The sequence below is a fragment of the Nicotiana attenuata genome, unplaced genomic scaffold (genome assembly GCF_001879085.1).
Source record: "Nicotiana attenuata strain UT unplaced genomic scaffold, NIATTr2, whole genome shotgun sequence".
NCBI lineage: Eukaryota > Viridiplantae > Streptophyta > Magnoliopsida > Solanales > Solanaceae > Nicotiana > Nicotiana attenuata.
Window position 1 is genome coordinate 206,530 of NW_017670390.1, and position 21,205 is coordinate 227,734.

Sequence of the window (21,205 nt, forward strand, 5' to 3'; positions counted from 1 at the left end):
AGAGCAGTGGTTGGAATAATTATGCGTCAATTAAGCTGTCACAACAAAATTTTAGTTGACACAGTTTCGAATAATTTTAGTTGAAAGAAACACAAGCCATCATGAAGTGGAGAACATAATTATAGTGTTAATTCTTACAGATGCAGTTCCACATGTTCAAAATAACAAAGAACATTATTTGTTTGGTTAATTCGCAAATCATACCTGGAGGAAATTAGGATTCTTCTGGGTTGGCGATATTGCTACAGACTCCACCTCGGCAACATTGAGGACTTGATGGGAAAAATCAAACAGTTCAAAATGCAATTGTTGGCCAAGCAGGTAGATTATTGTACATCCACCCCAAGCAACTGAGTCGCCCAACATTTCATAAGTGTTGGATTGTAGCTGAACAGATTCCTCCAAGTATTCCTACAGTTGACAACAACGTCAAATCAACAGTTTACGCCAAAGATATTTCCACTCTCTGACAATCAGATTACTAAACAAGGTTATATCTTGGCCATGAATCACTAAGGTGCTAGGGAACAACCTTTTAGGCTTCCCATGAGGAATATTCATCTTGACGACACCGCCTCAACTCCAAAGGGATTGGAAAGTTCTACTTACCTAGTGTAACTTTTAGTTTCGCTAGGATAATTAATTCCTCTTTTATTTTTTTGGAAAAGGTAATGATATTCTCTTATTGGTGTCTTCCTTTAACATATCTTGCTTTACTGTCAAATTTAAGAAAATGATAAAGAGTCCTGGCTTCTTGTATAATGACGGTACTCTATAGGTCCCTCTGTATTATATCTTCTTTAGTTGAGTAGTGCACAGTTGGGAAAATATGTCTGATGAATGTAGTTGGGTTATCCGTTATCCTGTCATATATTAAAACCAATGCTGAAACATGTTGGCCTTGGTTTTGCGGAAGAGATCATATCTTGGCTAAATAGACTAATTAACATGGACTACAAGTACTTGTAAAAAAAACTATCATGGACTACAAGTAGTAATTTTGACTAATTTAGAGAGGATAACCACTATCGGACTACCTGGAAAAGCATATTGTTTTTAGAGCTTCTGAAAAAATGCAGGGAGCGAATACAATACAAAGCAGGAAGCCAGAAACTTTAGTGCACCGGCCCTTCCCCGGACCCCGCACATAGCAGGAGCTTTAGTGCACCGGGCTGCCCTTTTTCCTTTTTATTTCTTTTAATCTTTGATAAGCAAGACAGATTTCATTAAACTGCACCAAGCAAGTGCGTAATTTGTACACAAAAAAGATTACAGTCTACCATAGTAACAGTAGGGAGTCAAAAACTTTTGTGTTATTTAAATTGTATTAGAACTTTCCACATAACGAAAGTGAAGGACATATCCAGATAACCTGGAAAGGAGAGGGGAAAAAATCACCATTACATGAAAGAAGTAATTGCGGATAGATTAAGTGAAAAAAGAACATAAGGGAAGAGATAGATGAAGACTTGATGAATTGGTGAAGACAAGGAACACCTATATATAGGTGTTAACATACATGATAGTTTTTCTAAATTAGACAACATCAAATACAAGAACATAACTCCTCTAACACTTTAACTCTCAGCATCCTCACACGTCCCCTCTTAAGTCAAAGTGGAAAAACCAACTTGAATTTCTTTGTGTTGAAGACATTAAAAGTAGATATAGTCGGAATACATACTGGAAAATCGTGCCAAATCTGGCTGGAAAAGCTCTGGTCGTTGGAAAATATATTGCTGGAGCAGTATCCAGGAGATGAATCGAAAATGGTCACCAGAAAGAAGTGTGGCATTGTCAGAGAGGTACAATGCATGGTGACGTTGGAACGGTCATAGGAAATAGGTGTAGTGATGCAGTCAGTGAAAAGAGGCACAGTAACGCTGGAACAGTCACAGGAAAGAGGCAAGGTGACACTAGAAGATTCGCTAGAAGAGGTGTGGTGCCATCGGAGAGGTAGCCAAAAGGAGGCGGGTGAGCCCGAAGAGAGGCGCTGGACGGTTGCTGAAAAGAGGAGCCGGGTGGTAAGTGAAAAGGTGTCAGGCAGTCGTCAAAAAGTGACAGCTATTTAAATAGCCGGACAGAGAGGAGTGGCGTGTGAAAAAGCTGCTTTGAATATAAGTTTTTCTGAAAAAAGGCAGAGTAGATTATTGCTGGGGGTAACTCAGAGGAACAACCCAAAGAACCGGAGAGGGAACTGGCTGGCAGAAGGATGAGCAGCATCGATTGCCACTGGGACAATGCAGAAAGAAATAAGGAAAACATTGGTGGGGCAGGTAGGTGTATGGCCACGTGATGGTAAGCATAAATGATTTGAATCTCAACTGCTGAAATCAATACTTCAATCAACACCAACAACATACACCCAGTGTAATCCCACATAGTGGGGTCTGGGCAGGGTAGTGTGTACGCAAACCTTACCCCTACCGTGACTTTTTTTAACAATCTAAAAAAAAAAAAAAAGAGTCTCAACCAAGATTGTAAAGGCTGAGATGCCCTGTGAAAAGAAAAAAAAGAGAAAGGAAGAGACAAATTAAAGACCTGATAATTTAATGAACACAAGGCACACCTACTTATAAGTGTTGAATAAAAACACATGATACTTTTCCAGTGTGGGACAATAGCTAACATAAGAACATAACTCTTCTAACACTCTACTCCAACACTAAACACTTAACATTCTAATAGACTAAAGTAGGGAATAGGTCAAACAAAAAGGAATAGAGGTAGTTCTTTTAATCAGAAAAAAGGTACAGAGGTAGTAAACTGCAGGGATTCTGCATAAACCATGAGTCCATGACAGCCCAGCTGATAGTTGATGTATTAACCAGGTAAATTTGTAACCAGAGACAAACATAATGTGCGCACAACAAATTTGCAACATTGAAGACATCATTAGTGTTCAAAACCATTGAAATATGCAGTTAAAAGTGCAATGAAATTTTATAAAACAAATGAAGCGAATGATGTTTTGTATCTTACAATTTGGAGTCCGCTGAAAATCCGGTAGAAGTCCTTGGAAGTGGTAATATCAATAAATCCCGTCTTTGGGGCTGCATTCCATTTACTGCAGTATTTATCTAATGCGGCACTTGTAAAAGCAAGGGCATATTCCAGCACACTTCCAGTGTTAATATTGGCCTTATACAACAAATCTGAAACAAAAATGGAAAGGGGAAATGCTTATGTTACATGATACAAGAATAAAGCAAACAAGATTATCAACTTAGAACAACTCAAACAAATAACAGGGTTTACTGGTTGAGGTTACGTAACAATCACAGTAGTTACGATCATTACCCTCCTTACAAGAAGGAAAATTGCAGAGAAAAAGAAAATAGAAATTGCACAAAAGCATGAAAGAGAGACGAAATTGGAGGAATCTTTATGAGTATTTAACAAGAGGGAATCAGAAGTAACTTCCCACCTTAGCTTGCCTAGTTCATAACTACCTACATGAGCAAGGACTCAGTTCAAATGATTCATGAAAATGAGCCTAAACTGCAATTTTAATAATTTATTTATCGCTCGCGATGAAGGGGAGCCTTGGTGTAACTGGTAAAGTTGATGTCATGTTACCAGGAGGTCACGGGTTCGAGCCGTGGAAACAGCCTCTTGCAGAAATGCAGGGTAAGGCTGCGTATAATAGACCCTTATTGTCCGGCCCTTCCCCGGACACCACGCATAGCGGGAGCTTAGTGCACCGGGCTGCCCTTTATTTATTGCTCGCGGTGGGACCGTCCAAATTCACATAAAATTTCGCCGCATATACAAGCCCACATCTTCCTCACCAATCACACTAAATGTGCTGAAAAAATAAGTGACAAAATATATGATACAGGGAGAGGATATCTTGCTCCTATATAATTTACTACTCAATAATATGTGTATTTTACGTAGAGACCCTTATTAGCCACAGGAACCAGTCCAATTTTTTCCTATCATCTTAAAAGCAAATGGCTTCATAACTAGTGAAACATGGCAATGAAAATGATACTAAAATGCTAATAAAGACAAGATATAGCAAGTTGGCAATATCTTTCCCCAAGTTGCTCGGACACGGGTGCGGGTGTCCTACACGGGTGCGGATCTAGAGGTCGGATCCTTCGAATGTAAATGCTAAAATTCGGGGATACGGATCCTAGTACGGATACGGGTGCGGGGATCCGGCTCAAAATAATTCAAAAAAATAAATACAAAAATATCTCTAAATTATGAGAAATTTGAGGAATACTTACGTATAGTTTGTAAAGTGTGGATTTCTTTTTCATTCTCAAGTTGTAGATAAGTAAAGGATTGATTTCCTAGATACGGTATGTTATCTTCTTCCCTAGTTTTGGTTCTGATTTCAGGAATCAAATTGTATCTCGTCTCAAATTTATCCGCCCGTCGTGGTCAAAGTACCCAAAATTGTTTGACCAGATCTGGTGTGGATCCCATACCCACACCCATACTAGTGTCGTGTCGACACGTGTGCGGCACCTAAACTGCCGTGTCAGAGCAACTTAGAATTCTTTCCCGGTCCAATTATCAAATAAGCAAGTTTGCACTGTCTTTTGGATCCCAATTGTCTGATAAGCCTTTTAAAACGTTGCAAATATTCTGGTACGTAATATAATTATGTAATAGGGCTTTCCTGCACATAAGATTAAATTCCTCTTCTTCAAGAGGAAAAAGAGGACACTGTAAGCATGATGGTACTAAAGCATCACAGTGACATAGTCCAATGGGGAATGTGCAAGAGAGACTTGAACCATGGCTGCATTATATGATATCAGACTTTGGATGCCATAATGAGTTGTTTAACATGTCCTAAATGATTATATCGACAAGCTCATTAAAAGGCTGGATACTCTAAAGGTACATACCAGCAGCTTCTGCTTGTCTTGATATAGTATGAAATGATGTTGGATTTGTACAGTTATGGTTGGACACGGTAGCAGTAGTTGCTGATTTAAACAGAGTGACCATAGGGCTATCTCCCCCATCTTGAGAGTGCAATATTTGCCCGTCAGCACCAGGAATCAAGCCCAACCAAGGGGCAGTTTGCATAAAATGGCGGGTATCCACTTCTCTCTGTCACATGTATAATACAGTAGATATTAAAGATTCCTCTTTGTGGAATATTATCACTACCACAACAGTAAATACCATCAGTTTTCATGCAAAAATAAGATGATAACTAAAAAGTAAAAAGAACGTGAAGGTTGTTGTAATTCAATGGTCCAAGATCAATTAACTTCATTAGACAGATGTAAACAAATGAAAAAGGGCATCATGTCCAAAAAATAAAAAGGGTCAACAGCCTATTAGGCATTCATTTTCTCCATCCATTTCCTTTTACAGAAAACCTACTTTATGACACATAGGATGAGATAAAATATTGGAGAAACTTCTGCCTTCAGGAGATTGCAAGCACAAGCTCCGACACAACTCCATACTTTATGCAAGTAATAAACTCTTATCAGGCGAGCAGCAAGATCAGAAATGTTGTTCAACAGTCTGCCTTCCCCAAACATAACAAAGGACAATGTAGTAAACTCTAGTTACTGAGATATTCAAACTACTTTCAGATAACAAGGATTTAGGCAAATTGCCCAGGAGATCAAACGAACAGTAGGTCTATTAACCATCTTGAGAATTATGTTGGTGCAACAATAACAACAACATACCGAATAGGCGAATATATTCCCACAAGTGGGGTCTAGGAAGGGTAGTGGCTGTTTCCTTGGGTCTTAACTTATGTTGGTGGCGATAAATATATGTCACAGAAAGAGAAGCAAAGCAGTTTTGGAGAAGCAGAAAAAAGTAGCTTCTCTCCAAAAACACTTTTGAAAAGCACTTCTGAGTTAGAAGCAGTTTTAAAAGCTTGGCCAAGCACTGATTGCTGCTCAGAAGTGCTTTTCAAATTAATTAGTCAAACACAAACTGCTTCTCACCAAAAGTACTTTTGAGAAAAGCACTTTAGAGAAAAAGCAATTTTCAAAATAAGTTGATTTTTGCAGCTTGGCCAAACGGGATATTAAACTTGTTTATTTTGAAAACACAAACAATATTATCAAAAGATCGCCTGAAAATCTAGATTGAAATGCTCTAATAGCTGAAATCTTGCTGGAAAAGTAGTTTGTCAGAAAGATGGACGGATAGAGGTACAGTGCTGCAAGAACGATCACTACAAGGAGGCATGGTGTGACCTGGAATGGTAACGGATAAGAGATGCAATGCCATGAGGACAGTCATTGAAAAGAGAGACAATACTTAACAATCGTCGAAAAGAGGCATGGTGTCGTGGGAGGCTGGAGCGGTCCTACAAAGGTGAAGTGCCGCTAAAATGTCGCTAGAAACAGGCATGAAACAGCGAAGCCGGAATAAGAAAATAGAAGAGAAAGAAAAAAAAACATTAGCAGGGCATGCTGAGTCAGTCCACCCACCATTAGGCGAAAACTACTTGGCTCTCTACCAAGATCCTAGAGGCTTTTAAACTGAATTGTGTGACAACTTCATCTAAAGTTTAAACTATTAAAGATAGTACATTTTATTTAACTAACTAAATCATGATGAGAGGTCTCCTTAGAGTTGGACCTAATAAGATCTTCACATAATTCCCAGACTTCAAATACCACCTGGGGGGGCAAAATTTTTACTGGAAATGGCAGATCACCAATTCAACATTTATCCTGCATTGACCTAACCGTATCCCTTATTTGGCTAACCAACTACCTGTTATAGAATCTGAAAGGCTAATTTACTTATTGGTCATGCCAGAAGCTCAGGAAACTTACCAATACAATATCAAGAAGTCCCATCCAGTACAATATGCTACCAATCTCCTTGATTCCACAAAGGACTTCAGCTTTGAGTTCAGATTTTGAATGCCAGCAGCTAAGATGCTCCTTGACAAGCCTCATACAGCCTAAGCATCGGAAAAAACAGTAAAAAAACCATTAGATATCGAACAATAATAACCACTTAACAACATCGGGAAGCAGAGCATACAAAATGATGTTTTATTTTTGGGATAAAGTTTAATTATTTATTGATGTGATTTGGAATGGTCGCACATATGATGCATACAAAAAAGTAGACAATTCCAAACAAAAGTTGATTCTCATGTAAACAGCATACAGTCGCCAGTAGTGATACATTCCTTTTAAATTAACATTAAGTTTTGTGCATCCCCCATTATTCAATTCATTCATCCAATTATGGCCTAGGTCAAATTCTTCTTTGGTAGATTCATCACTATCTGGGACCCTCCACTAGTGTATTTGCCTTTAAAAGATGCCGCTTCTCTTTTGTCCCGAATGCAGTTCATCCCTTGCGCAATCCGACTGTTCTGTGAGGAATTATTGAGTGAAGAGTAATGCCAAAAACTCAGAATCCAGCAATGAGGTAAAATTTAGATTGGTCTGCTTAAGACTAGCTTTCTAACTCTTTGATTAACAAATAAAATTGACTTGACTTCGGTAAAAGAATTGACGTGACTTCGGAAATGCAGACTTTTGCAATTCGAAGCTTGAAAACCTGGGTTTTGCCGCTAACCAAGTTTTAAAGGGCTGAATATAAGTGGATCGTGGCAGCAAGGCCGCTCTACCACTTAGAATACTGCTAACCCAGTTTAAAAGAAAACTATATGAAATAGCTGCTTTTCTAGACATGGAATATCATCTATGCTCTAAAAGATAAATACAAACTGAATTCTAACTAAATCTTCTAACTAAGATTACGGCAAGATTCTGCCTGTTTGATATACATTACAAAAGCTGCTCTAGAAAAGATTACATCCATAAATCATAACTAATAGAACGAAACCTAGGAGACTATGCTGAGAGAGCAACATATTTTACTAAATTGGTGCTCAGAAACTAATTAGAAATTTTCAATTTCAAACTTGCAGCAAGATTACTGACCAAATACACTGTCTCCGCATTCCATATTCCTGATGTTGAGAGCACATTAATGACCAAAGAAGATATATATCTAGAGCCAGTTGAAAGGGAAAAATCCAAGTTTGGTTCTTTAGCAATACTTCACGTTGAGGAGCAAAGGAGAGAAACATCTAGAGCCCTTATAGTTGAAAGGGGAAAAGGCATCCAAGTTTAGGTTATTTAGCAATACTTCAAACATTTTCTTCTTTCCTAATTCAATCACCACGGCATAAAAATCATTATGAGAGATTATTAAATTTAAAATCCGAAGACAAACTCAGCGCTATCTCTCTTGAAGGCAAACTAGATGAGAAGAAAACTAATCACCTGGCTCGCACACAATACCTAAAGTACAAGAAGCTTCCTACTGTGGGCCAAATAAGCTCAAGTATTTAGTCTAACATAAACCAGTGTTACCCGAAAAGAATTTTGAAGGAGGTTTTGCTTCTCCTTCTGAAAGAAGGCAGTAGGAATATTGCACATAGTAAGGCAAAACAAGAAAGGGTGCAACGTGGCTACCATTTCAAAAACTAACTTACACTAACAGGAGAGGTAAGAGGCCAACAATATCGAGTTTCAAAGGACAGTGATTATTGGTTAACCAACTACTTTGGGTTAGTACACGAACAGTCTCCCACAGGATGGCACCTTCACTGAAGTTGATTTCTGCTACCAGTATAGGTGAGGCAGAAGGATACGAGTCACTCAAAAAGCTGACATTTAGATTCCTTTGGAGGTCAACTTTGCTACATAATGCGACAAACTTACCTGATATACCACCATCAAATGGAAGTAACCCTATAGATTTTGGCAAAGCTTCTTGCAGTCCAGTAATCATTGGTTCAACAGTAGTTATCTGGACGAGAATTCGCAATGCGTTAGCATTTAAACCAGAGCTTTGTAATGATAATATGCCACAAATTGAAGACAGATGAAGCTAAAAATATTTTCATTTATATGAACTTAAAGTCAGCAAGATGATTATCAAATAAGGAAAAACAAATCATGATAAATCAGTGGCTCTAGTACAGTGACATGAATACTGAAATAATAATGCAGGACATTATCGGGAGAGACACTAGTAATTGTCATAGATCTGTTTACCTTGTTCGATATATGATCCAAAAGGGCTCGCATAAGCCAAGGCAGTGACCTAGATCCCAGGAGCTTGACTAGAGAAAACATGTGAGGAACGCCAAAAAAACCACAGTACAATCGAGCAAAGCTCTGGTAAGCAGAATTCAAATCCTACAGCAAGAACAAAGGGAATTTAATTATACTATATAATAATCCAAATATCATGGAAAGTAATTGTATCCAGTCTATTCAAGATACATGAAATATAATTATCTTCAAATCAAATACAAATATGACAAAAAGCTGTTTGCATCTAAGTTGCTCGGACTCTTCACTTTAGGTGCCACACCTGTGTCGACACGACATGGGTATGGGTATGGGTGTGGGTGTGGGATCCTTACCGGATCTAGTCAACCGATTTTGGATACTTTGACCAAAATCGACTGAGAAATTCGGGACAGATATAGTGAATTTTGAAATCAAAACAAAAGTTAAGGTGAAATTGAATACCTTGTATATAGAAATTTCTACCTTGTATGTAGGGCTGTCTTTTTTTTTTTTTTTTTTTGATAAGGTGAAGATTTTATTAAAAACAGTATCAAGCTGATACTGTAAAAATACAAGGATACTGCTGGCTTAAAAACATTAAAATCCTAAGCGGTCTAGCATGTCCAGCATATCATGAAAATTCATAACAACATTTCCATCTTTCCAATAGTACAAATAATGTAAGCAACTGTATTTCACATATTGCAGTTGCTCCTTCTTGCCTTCAAAACACCTATTATTTCTTTCTTTCCATATCGTCCAAGCTATGCTAAGAGGAATATCTCTCCAAAACTTCTTTAAGGATGCTTCTGGACATGCAGGTTCCCAACACTCTAATATATTCCTGAATTTCTTAGGACTTGCCCAAAGGATGCCAAAGTTAGCCGTGAACATGGACCACACCTGCCAAGTAAATTCACAATGCAAAAATAGATGGTCCACGGATTCACAAGCTTTCTCACACAAGTAACACCTGCTGCACATTATCCAACCCCTTCTCATCAAATTTTCTTGAGTCAGACATGCTTCATGTGCTACTAGCCAACCAAAACATGCTACTTTTGTTGGGACTGTAGTCTTCCAAACCATCTTCCAAGGCCACTTTTGTGCTTGCACCGGCTGGGTAGCATTTAGTATTTTGTAGAGTGAACTAACAGTAAAAAAACCTTTTTTACTAACTTTCCAGAGTAGGTTGTCTTCTTTTTCTGGCGATAACACCACTGATTGCATCTTCTGAATAAATATAACAACCTCATGCATTTCTCTGTCGAAGAGATTCCTTCTGAACTGGAAGTCCCAACCTGTATCAGTAAATATATCAGCTAAGAGGATTTTTGGATTATTGGCCAATCTGTACAGGTTCGGAAATTGAATTTTCAGTAGACCAGAACCATCCCAATTATCTTCCCAAAGTCTTGATTTTTTTCCCATTGCCCACCCTCAAGCCAACATACATGTTCAATTTCTCCCATAGGTTACAAATCTGTCTCCAAACAGCTACCCCATATGGAGTTTTTACTGTTTTAGGTGCAAAGAAGCCCTCTTTTCCATATATCACCTCCACCACTGCTTTCCAGGGAGCTTTTTTCCCATCGTTTAACCTCCATAGCCATTTGCATAGCAAGCTTTGATTGTGAGCTCTAAGATTTCTAACTCCCAGACCCCCTTCTTTCTTATGTTTTGTCACAATGCTCCACTTTACTAAATGATATTTTCTCCTTTCTGTATCACCTTCCCACAAAAATTTCTTCCTAATTTTATCAATTTTCTTCTCCACACTAGCTGGTATAGGAATCAGAGACATTAGATAGGTTGGTATTCCATCAAGAACACTGTTTACTAATGTCAATCTGCCCCCAAGTGATAAGTATTGTTGCTTCCAAGGAGCCAACTTTTTTTCACACTTGTCAATTACACCATTCCACACTGATTTGTCCTTGAATTTTGCACCTAAAGGCAACCCCAAATAGGTAGTAGGAAACTTTTCAACCTTGCAACCCATGATATCAGCTAACATATTAATATCACTGTCAGCATTCAAAGAAAACATTGAACTCTTGGCCAGGTTTATTTTTAATCCCGTCACAGCTTCAAACGCCAACAGAACCACCCTCAAGTGCATCACTTGATTTCTATCAGCCTCACACATCAACAAGGTATCATCCGCATAAAGACTATGAGAAATTTCAATACTATTTCCTGAATGACCCTCCATTTTAAAGCCTTTTATCCATCCACTTCTCACAGCAGTTTTAATCATCTGACTCAACACCTCCATTACTAGAAGAAACAAGTAGGGAGACAGAGGGTCTCCTTGCCTTAAACCTCTTCGAGAACTAACATAACCTACTGGACTACCATTGATTAGTATTGAGAACTTTGTAGTGGAGACACAAAAGTTTATCCATTGAATCCACTTACCCCCAAAATTCATCTTTTCTAGCAACTTCAGCAGACAAGGCCAATTGACATGATCATAGGCCTTTTCTAAGTCCAATTTGAACACCACACCAGGCAATTTTCTTTTCCAGTAGTAGTTTATACATTCATTTGCCAACAGTGATGCATCCGCAATTTGTCTACCTTTCAAAAAGGCATTCTGATTCTCAGAGACCAACTTGTCAATCACCAACTTCATTCTCTCAGTAAGGACTTTAGCTATCAACTTGTATATACTCCCAGGCAAACTAATAGGTCTGAATTCCTTGATGTTGGCAGCCCCTTTCTTCTTTGGCATCAAAGCAATGAAGGTTGAGTTAAAACTTCTGACAAATTCTCCTTCTCTGTGAAACACCTCAAATGTCTTCAGAACATCTTCTTTCACAATATGCCAGCATCTTTTGAAGAAACACATATTAAAGCCATCTGGACCAGGAGCCTTATCCCCTTCTACCATTTTAACTACTCTAGTTACCTCTATTTCATCAAAAGGTCTCTCCAACCACTCTTTCTCTTGGTCACTGATGCTAGCAAGTTCTGAACAATTCCATGAAGGTCTCCAGCTCTCTTTTTCTGAAAAAAGATCTTTATAGAACTCAAGTATGTGGTTTCTAATCAAATTTTTGTCATCTGTGAAGTCCCCATCTATTTCTAGCTTATCAATCCAATTATATCTCCTATTTGAATTTGCTATTTTGTGAAAAAATTGTGTTTTTATCCCCTTGCTTAATCCATAAAAATCTGGATTTTTGCCTCCAATGTATCTCTTCTACCTTAGCTATGTGATGCAACTCATTTATTAATGCATTTTAGCAGGTTCTTCTTCCTCTGTGTTACTATCATGATTATCATTTTGCTGCTCCATCTCCAATTGATGCAAGATCTGGTCTTTTCTTGTTCCCAGGTGCCCAAAAGTTTCTTTGTTCCATGTCTTTAAATCTTCTTTTAACTTTCTAAGCTTTTTTGCTAGAACCACATCTGGTCTTCCTTGAAATTCATACGAATTCCACCATTTCTCCATTGTGCTTATAAAATTAACATGTTCAAACCACATATTTTCGAACTTGAAATACCCTTTACTTCTCTCCCATTCCACACACTCCAATAGTATTGGACAATGGTCTGATTCCACCCTAGGTAGCACGCTTTGTTTAATAGCTTTGAAGGAATTATCCCATTGACTTAAAATTAAAAATCTATCTATTCTTGAGGCTGAATGTTCATTATTGCCTCTGAACCACGTGTACTGCCCACCATGTAAACGAAGATCAATTAGCTCCATATCATCAATGAACCTTGAGAAATCTCTCATAGCCCTAGTATTTTTTGCCCTTCCAGTTCTTTCTTCCTCAAACCTTATGATATTAAAATCGCCTCCAACTACCCAAGGCCAATCTTCTAAACCTGCAACTGCCCCAAGTTCTTTCCATAGTTCTTTCCTCCTCTTTCTATCACAAGGCCCATATACCCCAGAGAAAGAAAATTTAAAATCAGAATTTTTATCTTCCAAAAAAACACTTGCTGAATACTCCCCCACCAATTTCTCATTACAACTCCATCTCCTTTTATCCCACATAAGTAAGATTCCACCACTATTTCCTCTTGCTTTAAGCTCTAACCAGTCTGTCCATCTACCTCCCCCAGCCTGCCTCATCAAAGAACAATTGCACTGCTTTAGTTTTGTCTCGCTCAAACAAACAATATCAGTGTTCCACTTTTTTATCAGCATAAGATTTTTTATCAGCACTAGCCTCCTTTTTTCTGCCTCGTTCAACCCTCTGACATTCCAGCATAAGATTTTAATCTTCATCTTCTATTTGTAATGGCCTTCCTTCCTCGATCTCTGCTTTCTGGCTCATCCCCATAATTAACCCCAAAATTCTTCAAACCCTCTATTTCCCGTTGATTCCTCTTATGTGGAGATGGGCTTTTGTTTTGTGGCTTAGGTCTTGCTAATCTACTCCTTTCAATTCTCATGAGAAGGTTCAGCAAATCATTCTCCTGATCATCCGCCTTGACACCCAATTGACGGCATAACTTTAGCATGTTCGATTTCACCCAGCGAGAAGCATCAGTGAAGGGTACTTCAGGGACTGGGTAAGGGGCCAGCACCGGTAAGGGGAGGATTCCTTAAGGGGACTGAGGCTAAGGGGAATTAAGGGTCGGAGTAAGGGGATTTTTGGGGGTACCGTACCAGTACCACTACCGGTCCTAGGGGGAGAGTACTTAAGGGGGGCGGTACTTAGAATATTTTTAAATTAAAATTTTAAATAAATTGTTGTATTTAAATATACACAAACTGAGAGGTTAAAAATATAAATTAGTGGGGTAGAGGGGGTTCTAAGGGTACTTTTTCCGGTACACTCCCACTCCCCGTTCCCTTTGGCTAAATCCCCTACCCCTACCCCCAACCGGACTGGGACAGAGCAGTACCGATACTGATCGGACCGGTTCAGGGTAATCCCCTCCCCTTAAACAACCCTACTTGTATGTAAAATCTCAATAGATATTTGAATTATTTTTAACCGAATCCCCGCCCCTATATACGTACCCCCAAATCTTAAAATTTAGATCATGAAAGATCCGACCTCTAGATACGCACCCGTATCGGACACCCACACCCGAGTCCGAGTAACTTAGGTTTGCATAGCCATTTGGCAATAAATTTAAAGAGGAGAAAGTGGAGGTTGAGGTTGTTGAATGAAAGACAACACCACCAGATCTTTTTATAGAATCCCCAATATTCATAGAAGATAAAAGATATAATGTCATTGAAAAATCACATACAGATAGCCATGAACTTTAAGAAAAATTAATCAGAGGGAATGACAGCAAATTACAAACTCTCAAAAACTTATGCACTTTAAATTTCACATTTATCTCTACACTGGCATACAAGTCTCATTGAATATCTACTGGCATACACGTCTCTAGTTATCGGAAACTGTCTCTCTGCCCTTCCGGGGTAGGGGTAAGGCTGCGTACATCCTACCCTCCCCAGACCCCACTTGTGGAATTACACTGGGTTGTTGTTATTGTATACACATCTCTAGTTGGACTAAAAAGACTCCTTGTAAATACAGAACTGAATGCAAGTGTAACTGCAATAACTAAACCTTAGTCCAACTAGTTGGTAACTTTAATATAGATCATTTGCTGCAATTGTGTATTCTGTCTTTAGTTAGTTCAATTGATTCTGAGAGATTTTAGGTCTTCTGAAACAACCTCATAAGATATACCTCATCTCTCTTAGCATTCAATCATCACAATGTCGCACCTATACAAGGGCATGTGGAGATCTACCTAGGAAGCGTCTATCACTTCGACCTTTTCGTTTCCTCTATGTGCTCTACTTGCACTGCTAATTGCTCATTTTCTCAAATTGCATTAGTAAGATTCAGATACCATTTCTTCAGCTCAGAGAGTAACATTCATAATATACGACTGAAAATACACTGAACAACTGCTGGAAAAAGTTGCAACTGAAGAAACTTAATAGACATACAGAAGCCTCAATATGGTAAAAGCAGAAAATATCATTTAAAGAGTAATAGAACATTAAATCAGGAAATGTGCCAAGGAGGTAGTTTCTTACAGGAGTACCACAGTAGAAGTTTGGCTTCGCATAAGGAACCGAAGGCTTTTGGACAGGAACAGGGGGTACTCGTGATGATCGGACAAAGCGCTGAGTTGTATTGCAAAGGATGAAATTTGGCAAGAAGTCATTTTGCATTTCTGTCCAAATCTAGAGCACATCAAGAGCATAATTAGTATCCATATTACATTAGTGAGTTGTTCCGGTATTGACAACTGTCTTATTAAGACTCTCAATTAGAAATGTTAACAGGAAAACAATTCGGCCTGGGAGATGTATAAAATTCAGGAAGAAAAATTAGCACATATCGCAAAACGATATTTGAGAACATAGATTGCAGTTATCCATGTAAGCAGGTTGATCGTTCAAGTGCTCCACACAAATGAAGACAATCAAGGTTAATCTACTGTACTGATGATAAAACTAGCACCGTACTAAAGCACAGCACATTTATCTTGGTCTACAGACCCTTTTTCTTCACTTGATCGATAAACTAAGCTGCAGCACTTCCTTTCCAATAAAAATACAGACCTTGCAGTAACCAAAATGACGGGCTATATTTTCTGTTTATGCGTGCCCGCGTAGGCATTGTTGCTTTTCCCTAGTTACATATGAAACCCACTGTAAATCAGTGCCTTGTTATTTACTCTTTTCTCTTCTTTTTCATTTTCCTCCCTTTTCTCTTTTCTTTGGAAGGGGGGAGGGGTGGGGACTATTTTAAGTTTTTAGCTTTGAACTCTTAGCTTAGCATTTGGTAGTTCTCTGTTGTCCCCTTCCTCTATTACACCGCGGAAGCCTTACATGCCCAACTATTTACTGTAACTGTGCTCGTCACTTGCTTGAATTGAATGAGAACCCATTTGTCATGTACCCAGCGCCACTCCATCACCCCACTCCTATCCCCACCCACAGACACAGTGCGTCAACCATCTTTCACTCCATTCCCACGTACCTCTTCCCTTATCATAATTACCAACAGTACCCAAGGAGAAGACAAAGTTAGAATCTTGCGATCATATCTTTTCTTCCTTTTCTTCAAAAGAAAAAAATAAAAAAGCAAAAGCCAACAAGTCAGAGGTATATTTTTTAACATTTTGCAGAAATTAGAATAGGGTTGAAGACCAGAAAGAACTTACAAAAGAAAATAAAATTGGGAAAGTAAGTATATTGCACCAGAACATCATAAAGGTGAAGACATGGTATCAAAATTAGGTCCAACAATTAACTTTTCAAATCATAACTACTGCGAACATGTCGCCCTTTTCATTGGCTGCATATGCAGTACGTATTAAGAAATCAATGAAGTTCATAACTATGTGATATACATATATATTCACAACCGACTAAATGCGGAGCTTAGAAAATAGTAATTAAAGCCACAACTCACCAGAATCAAGAAGATAAGTTAAGGTGGAGCAGGAGATAAAACAGAGATAGATAAATATGAGTATCTGTCATACTACGTTTCACACAGGATTGAAAAAGATACTGACAAACCTGAGAAGCAAGTCGACTAGAATAAGAAACAAGGGATACATTCTCCTGCATCTCCTTCAACATAAGATTGAAAGAATCTATTATAAGGTCTTTTGAGAGCAATTCATGAGTAAGTTGCAAAATGTCCAGCAACATTTCCAGTTCCTGATATATTTAGAGAGAGAGAATAAGTGTTAAATTTTCAATTAAGAGCCAAGGAAGGTTCAGATTTTGAGTTAATTCAGAAGATATGTGAGAGTTTGTACCACAATGGCACATAAATCCTGTGATTCAAAGCGATCAAACAGGAATTCAAGATTATCTCTGAACATTTTGTTCATCCTATCAGCAATCAAACTTCTCAAGTTGATGGTCCTTCCTAGAAGCTGCATGTTACAAAAATTCTAGTTAGAAATTAATAACCAAAGGAGTGAATGTAACGTAGGTAAACCAAGATTCTCATATACAACTCCAAAATTAGAACATACATAACGTAGAAAGGGAGAAAAAATAACCAAGACGTGTTATCTAGTTGTTAGAATCTTGTTGTTAGTTTCATTGTATAAATAGTAGTAAATAACCCTAATCCCATATGTATTAGGAGTAGGACATGTATTGTATATATATAGGGCTCATTGTATCATTGTCAATATTAATCAATAATAATATATTTTCTCCCGTGCATTCTCACGTGGTATCAGAGCTTTAGTGAGAAACCTATCGCTGTGCATCATTCCAGCGACTTCCGGGAAGAAAGTCCTCGTCGCCGTGCAATTTTCCATTTAGAAGGCTGCCCGAAATCAAATCAATTTCTGTTGGTGTGTGAAAAAAACCAACACCACCACCAGTCAAAGTTGGTCCAGATGGCCAGGTTGATCGACTTAAGGCTCGTCTTGTTGCCAAAGGATATACTCAGATATTTGGACTCGATTACAGTGATACTTTCTCTCCCGTGGCTAAAATTGCATCAGTCCGTCTTTTTCTATCCATGGCTGTTGTTCGCCATTGGCCTCTCTATCAGTTGGACATTAAGAATGCTTTTCTTCACGGTGACCTTGAGGATGAGGTTTATATGGAGCAACCACCTGGTTTTGTTGCTCAGGGGGAGTCTAGTGGCCTTGTATGTCGGTTGTGCCGGTCCCTCTATGGTCTAAAGCAGTCTCCTCGAGCCTGGTTTGGTAAGTTCAACACATTTATTCAGGAGTTTGGCATGACTCGTAGTGAAGCTGATCACTCTGTATTTTATCGACATTCTGCTTCAAATCTCTGTATTTATCTGGTCGTTTATGTTGACGATATTGTTATTACCGGCAATGATCAGGATGGTATTAGTAAGTTGAAGCAACATCTCTTTTAGCACTTTCAGACTAAGGATCTGGGCAGATTAAAGTATTTTCTGGGTATTGAGGTCGCTCAGTCTAGCTCAGGTATTGTGATCTCACAACGGAAGTATGCCTTAGATATTCTTGAGGAGACAGGAATGACAGGTTGTAGACCTGTTGACACTCCGATGGATCGGAATTCTAAACTTCTGCCAGGACAGGGGGAGCCTCTTAGCGATCCTGCAAGATATAGGCGGTTGGTTGGTAAATTAAATTACCTCACAGTGACTAGACCTAATATTTCCTTTCCTGTGAGTGATGTGAGTCAGTTTATGGATTCTCCCTGTGATAGTCATTGGGATGCAGTTGTCCTCATTCTTCGGTATATAAAATCAGCTCCAGGCAAAGGCTTATTGTTTGAGGATCGAGGCCATGAGCAGATCGTTGGATACTCGGATGCTGATTGGGCAGGATCACCTTCTGATAGACGTTCTACATCTGGATATTGTGTCTTAGTAGGAGGAAATTTGGTGTCTTGGAAGAGCAAGAAACAGAATGTGGTTGCTCGGTCTAGTGCAGAAGCAGAATATTGAGCAATGGCTATGGCCACATGTGAGCTAATTTGGATCAAACAGTTGCTCAAGGAGTTGAAATTTGGTGAGATTAGTCAGATGGGACTTGTGTGTGATAATCAAGCTGCTCTTCATATTGCGTCAAATCCAATGTTCCATGAGAGAACTAAACACATCGAGATTGACTGTCACTTTGTTAGAGAAAAGATACTCTCGGGAGATATTGCTACAAAATTTGTGAAGTCGAATGATCAGCTTGCTGATATTTTCACCAAGTCCCTCACTGGTCCTCGTATTAGTTATATATGTAACAAGCTCGGTACATATGATTTATATGCACCAGCTTGAGGGGGAGTGTTAGTTTCATTGTATAAATAGTAGTAAATAACCCTAATCCCATATGTATTAGGAGTAGGACATGTATTGTATATATATAGGGCTCATTGTATCATTGTCAATATTAATCAATAATAATATATTTTCTCCCGTGCATTCTCACACTTGTGAATATTACTCGGATCTAGTAAATATAGCATGGGATCAGTGAGCTTGATTCACTCCTTCAACTTTGCATTTTTTTTTCTCTTTCCTTTCTTAGAATATGTAGACTTCCCTGTAAACCCCAATAGCTTGAGGGAGTAACCAAGCATTTTTGCCTTCAATTTCTTTTCCTGGTCACAATTCTCACATTCTGGGTTCGCGTCTGACTGCCACTCATTATCAAAAAGAATTTCCATGTGCTTAGCTCATTACACAAATCAACCCAGCACATGAGCAGGCGTGTTTGAAGGCATAATTAAGTAAAAAGTGTGCTCTCTCTAACAGCTTAAGCTTTCCGTTGAGATGGTCACACATTTCAACATAAGTAAAAAAAACAACTGGTCAACATGGATGCATCTCCTCTAAAATGAATGGTGCCTCGAGGATATGTTTAACTTTGGTAGACTAATGCGGCATCTATGCTTTTAAAAGGTCATTGTATCCATGTAAGTGGTTTTCATAAGTAGGTTTGTGGAACCTTTGACAGATACAATATAATATCTTCTCTTTGCAGATACAGTATTATATCTTTTTTTCTTTTTATAGAAATTAACAGTTAAATAATTATATCAATAGCATATCTTCCATCTCCTTATTTTCCACCCTTCTTTCTTTTGTAGAAAAGGTTGATGTCAGACAAGTCACTTGTATTGTACCATGTCTGTTAAATAAAACATATCCACACTTCTCAGCGCACACCAATCAGGAATTTTATTTCTCAATCTTTGAAAATGGAAGCAAATGCAAATTTGGGAAATTCCATATATTGAAGAAAACGAGGTAACTTGATTACTAGTTGAACCAACTGTCACTGGACATAACAAAATAAAAATAAAAACATATAAGTTCATTACCAGATACAGAATCTATATTTATACTTACCTTCACTCTAGTCGTCTTTAAAAGTGATATGAATCTCATTGGCTGGACCGCAAACTTTTCGCCAATGTCTATGGCAAAGAGGAATGATGGATCAAGTAGCTCACTGCAGAATAGGAGATCGTCAACTTCTGATAGGCCATCTCATTTAGTAAAAGTTACACGTAAAAAGTAAAGAAGAGAAGTACCTGGCTGCCCAACTTTTGTAGTATGTAAAAATAGTCTCACACAACTTCAAGACAAATATATCAAAACAATTGTCCACCTAGAGAATATGGAAAACAAAAGGTGCTGTAAATGCCTTTTAATTCACAAAGGGGAGATAGTGGAATCTGCTAAACTAGATTTTCTAAAAGCATAATCGATATTACGATATCTTAAACAAATTGCACTTTAAATATCACATGAGCATATGCTACAAGGAGAATAATGCTTGAAATTCAAAATAATAGAGTTCGTTTAGCTCATAAGATAGAATTAAGAATACAGTTCAACAGCATGAAAATCTGCTGAATATAGAGATTGCATGTACATATGTGAAGTTAGGAAGATGGAGAGAAGATGACCAAAAGGTTTTCCCCGGGATCAACAACGTTAATATGCGAATAAACGGTTTATTACCTCAGCTTCGATTTCATCATATAGAAAGCGTTGCTTGAGGATCACTAATGCTTGCTGAGCAGCATCATTATAGATGTCAAATGGCATCAAGGCACTCTCCAGAAGGCCAATGATTGGAGATTCGATCACATGATCCACCAACATCCATGGAAGGGAGCATTCAATGGGGAACTGCAAATAGATATGAATAAAGTTCCTTGAAATAGCCATGACAGATTAAGAAGAACTAGGCAAAGCCTTTCTGTACATTTTTTTAATTTGTTTGGGAGTAAGTAAACTACAGAAAGCACAACTTTTAAGATCTTAAGAAGATTCAGGGCGCCTCCTACTTCCAACTCACAAGAAAGGAATATCAGGATGTGATATGTATTAAGAAAGGAACCTCTTTAGCTGTGAAGTTGAAATCCATAGATATACCACCATCATAGAACACCAAAACTTCTAGCAAATAGGAATTTAACTATGCAAAAAAGGGATCATCAAGCAAGTTGGCACTTATATACCTGTATAACACGAGAAGACTCCAAATAGAATTCTCTAAACCATAAGAAACCAAGATCTGTCAAAGTTCCTAGAGTAGCTGCAAGGAGTGCATTGAACTGGATTATGCTAAGGAAGATATATTACAGAATAAACAACTTTCATATGCTCAAAATAGTGTTAGAGGAGTCTGGTGCAAAAACATAAAGCAATGGCATATGAAGGCCA

At 38.2% G+C, this 21,205-nt stretch overlaps 1 protein-coding gene across 1 annotated transcript in view; it reads right to left on the bottom strand.

The window, feature by feature from the left end:
* LOC109238745 (protein PIR) overlaps positions 1-21,205 on the bottom strand; it is a 42,794-nt gene that overhangs the window by 4,535 nt on the left and 17,054 nt on the right. The window contains exons 17-29 of the mRNA XM_019405216.1: positions 21,001-21,077; positions 20,498-20,668; positions 20,065-20,141; positions 19,880-19,982; positions 16,830-16,949; positions 16,585-16,728; positions 15,088-15,237; positions 9,033-9,176; positions 8,697-8,784; positions 6,783-6,913; positions 4,869-5,076; positions 2,983-3,155; positions 205-411 (exon numbers count right to left, since the gene is read on the bottom strand). Of these exons, the coding sequence (XP_019260761.1) occupies positions 205-411; positions 2,983-3,155; positions 4,869-5,076; positions 6,783-6,913; positions 8,697-8,784; positions 9,033-9,176; positions 15,088-15,237; positions 16,585-16,728; positions 16,830-16,949; positions 19,880-19,982; positions 20,065-20,141; positions 20,498-20,668; positions 21,001-21,077 (1,793 nt within the window). The remainder of the gene's footprint in view (positions 1-204; positions 412-2,982; positions 3,156-4,868; positions 5,077-6,782; positions 6,914-8,696; positions 8,785-9,032; positions 9,177-15,087; positions 15,238-16,584; positions 16,729-16,829; positions 16,950-19,879; positions 19,983-20,064; positions 20,142-20,497; positions 20,669-21,000; positions 21,078-21,205) is intronic.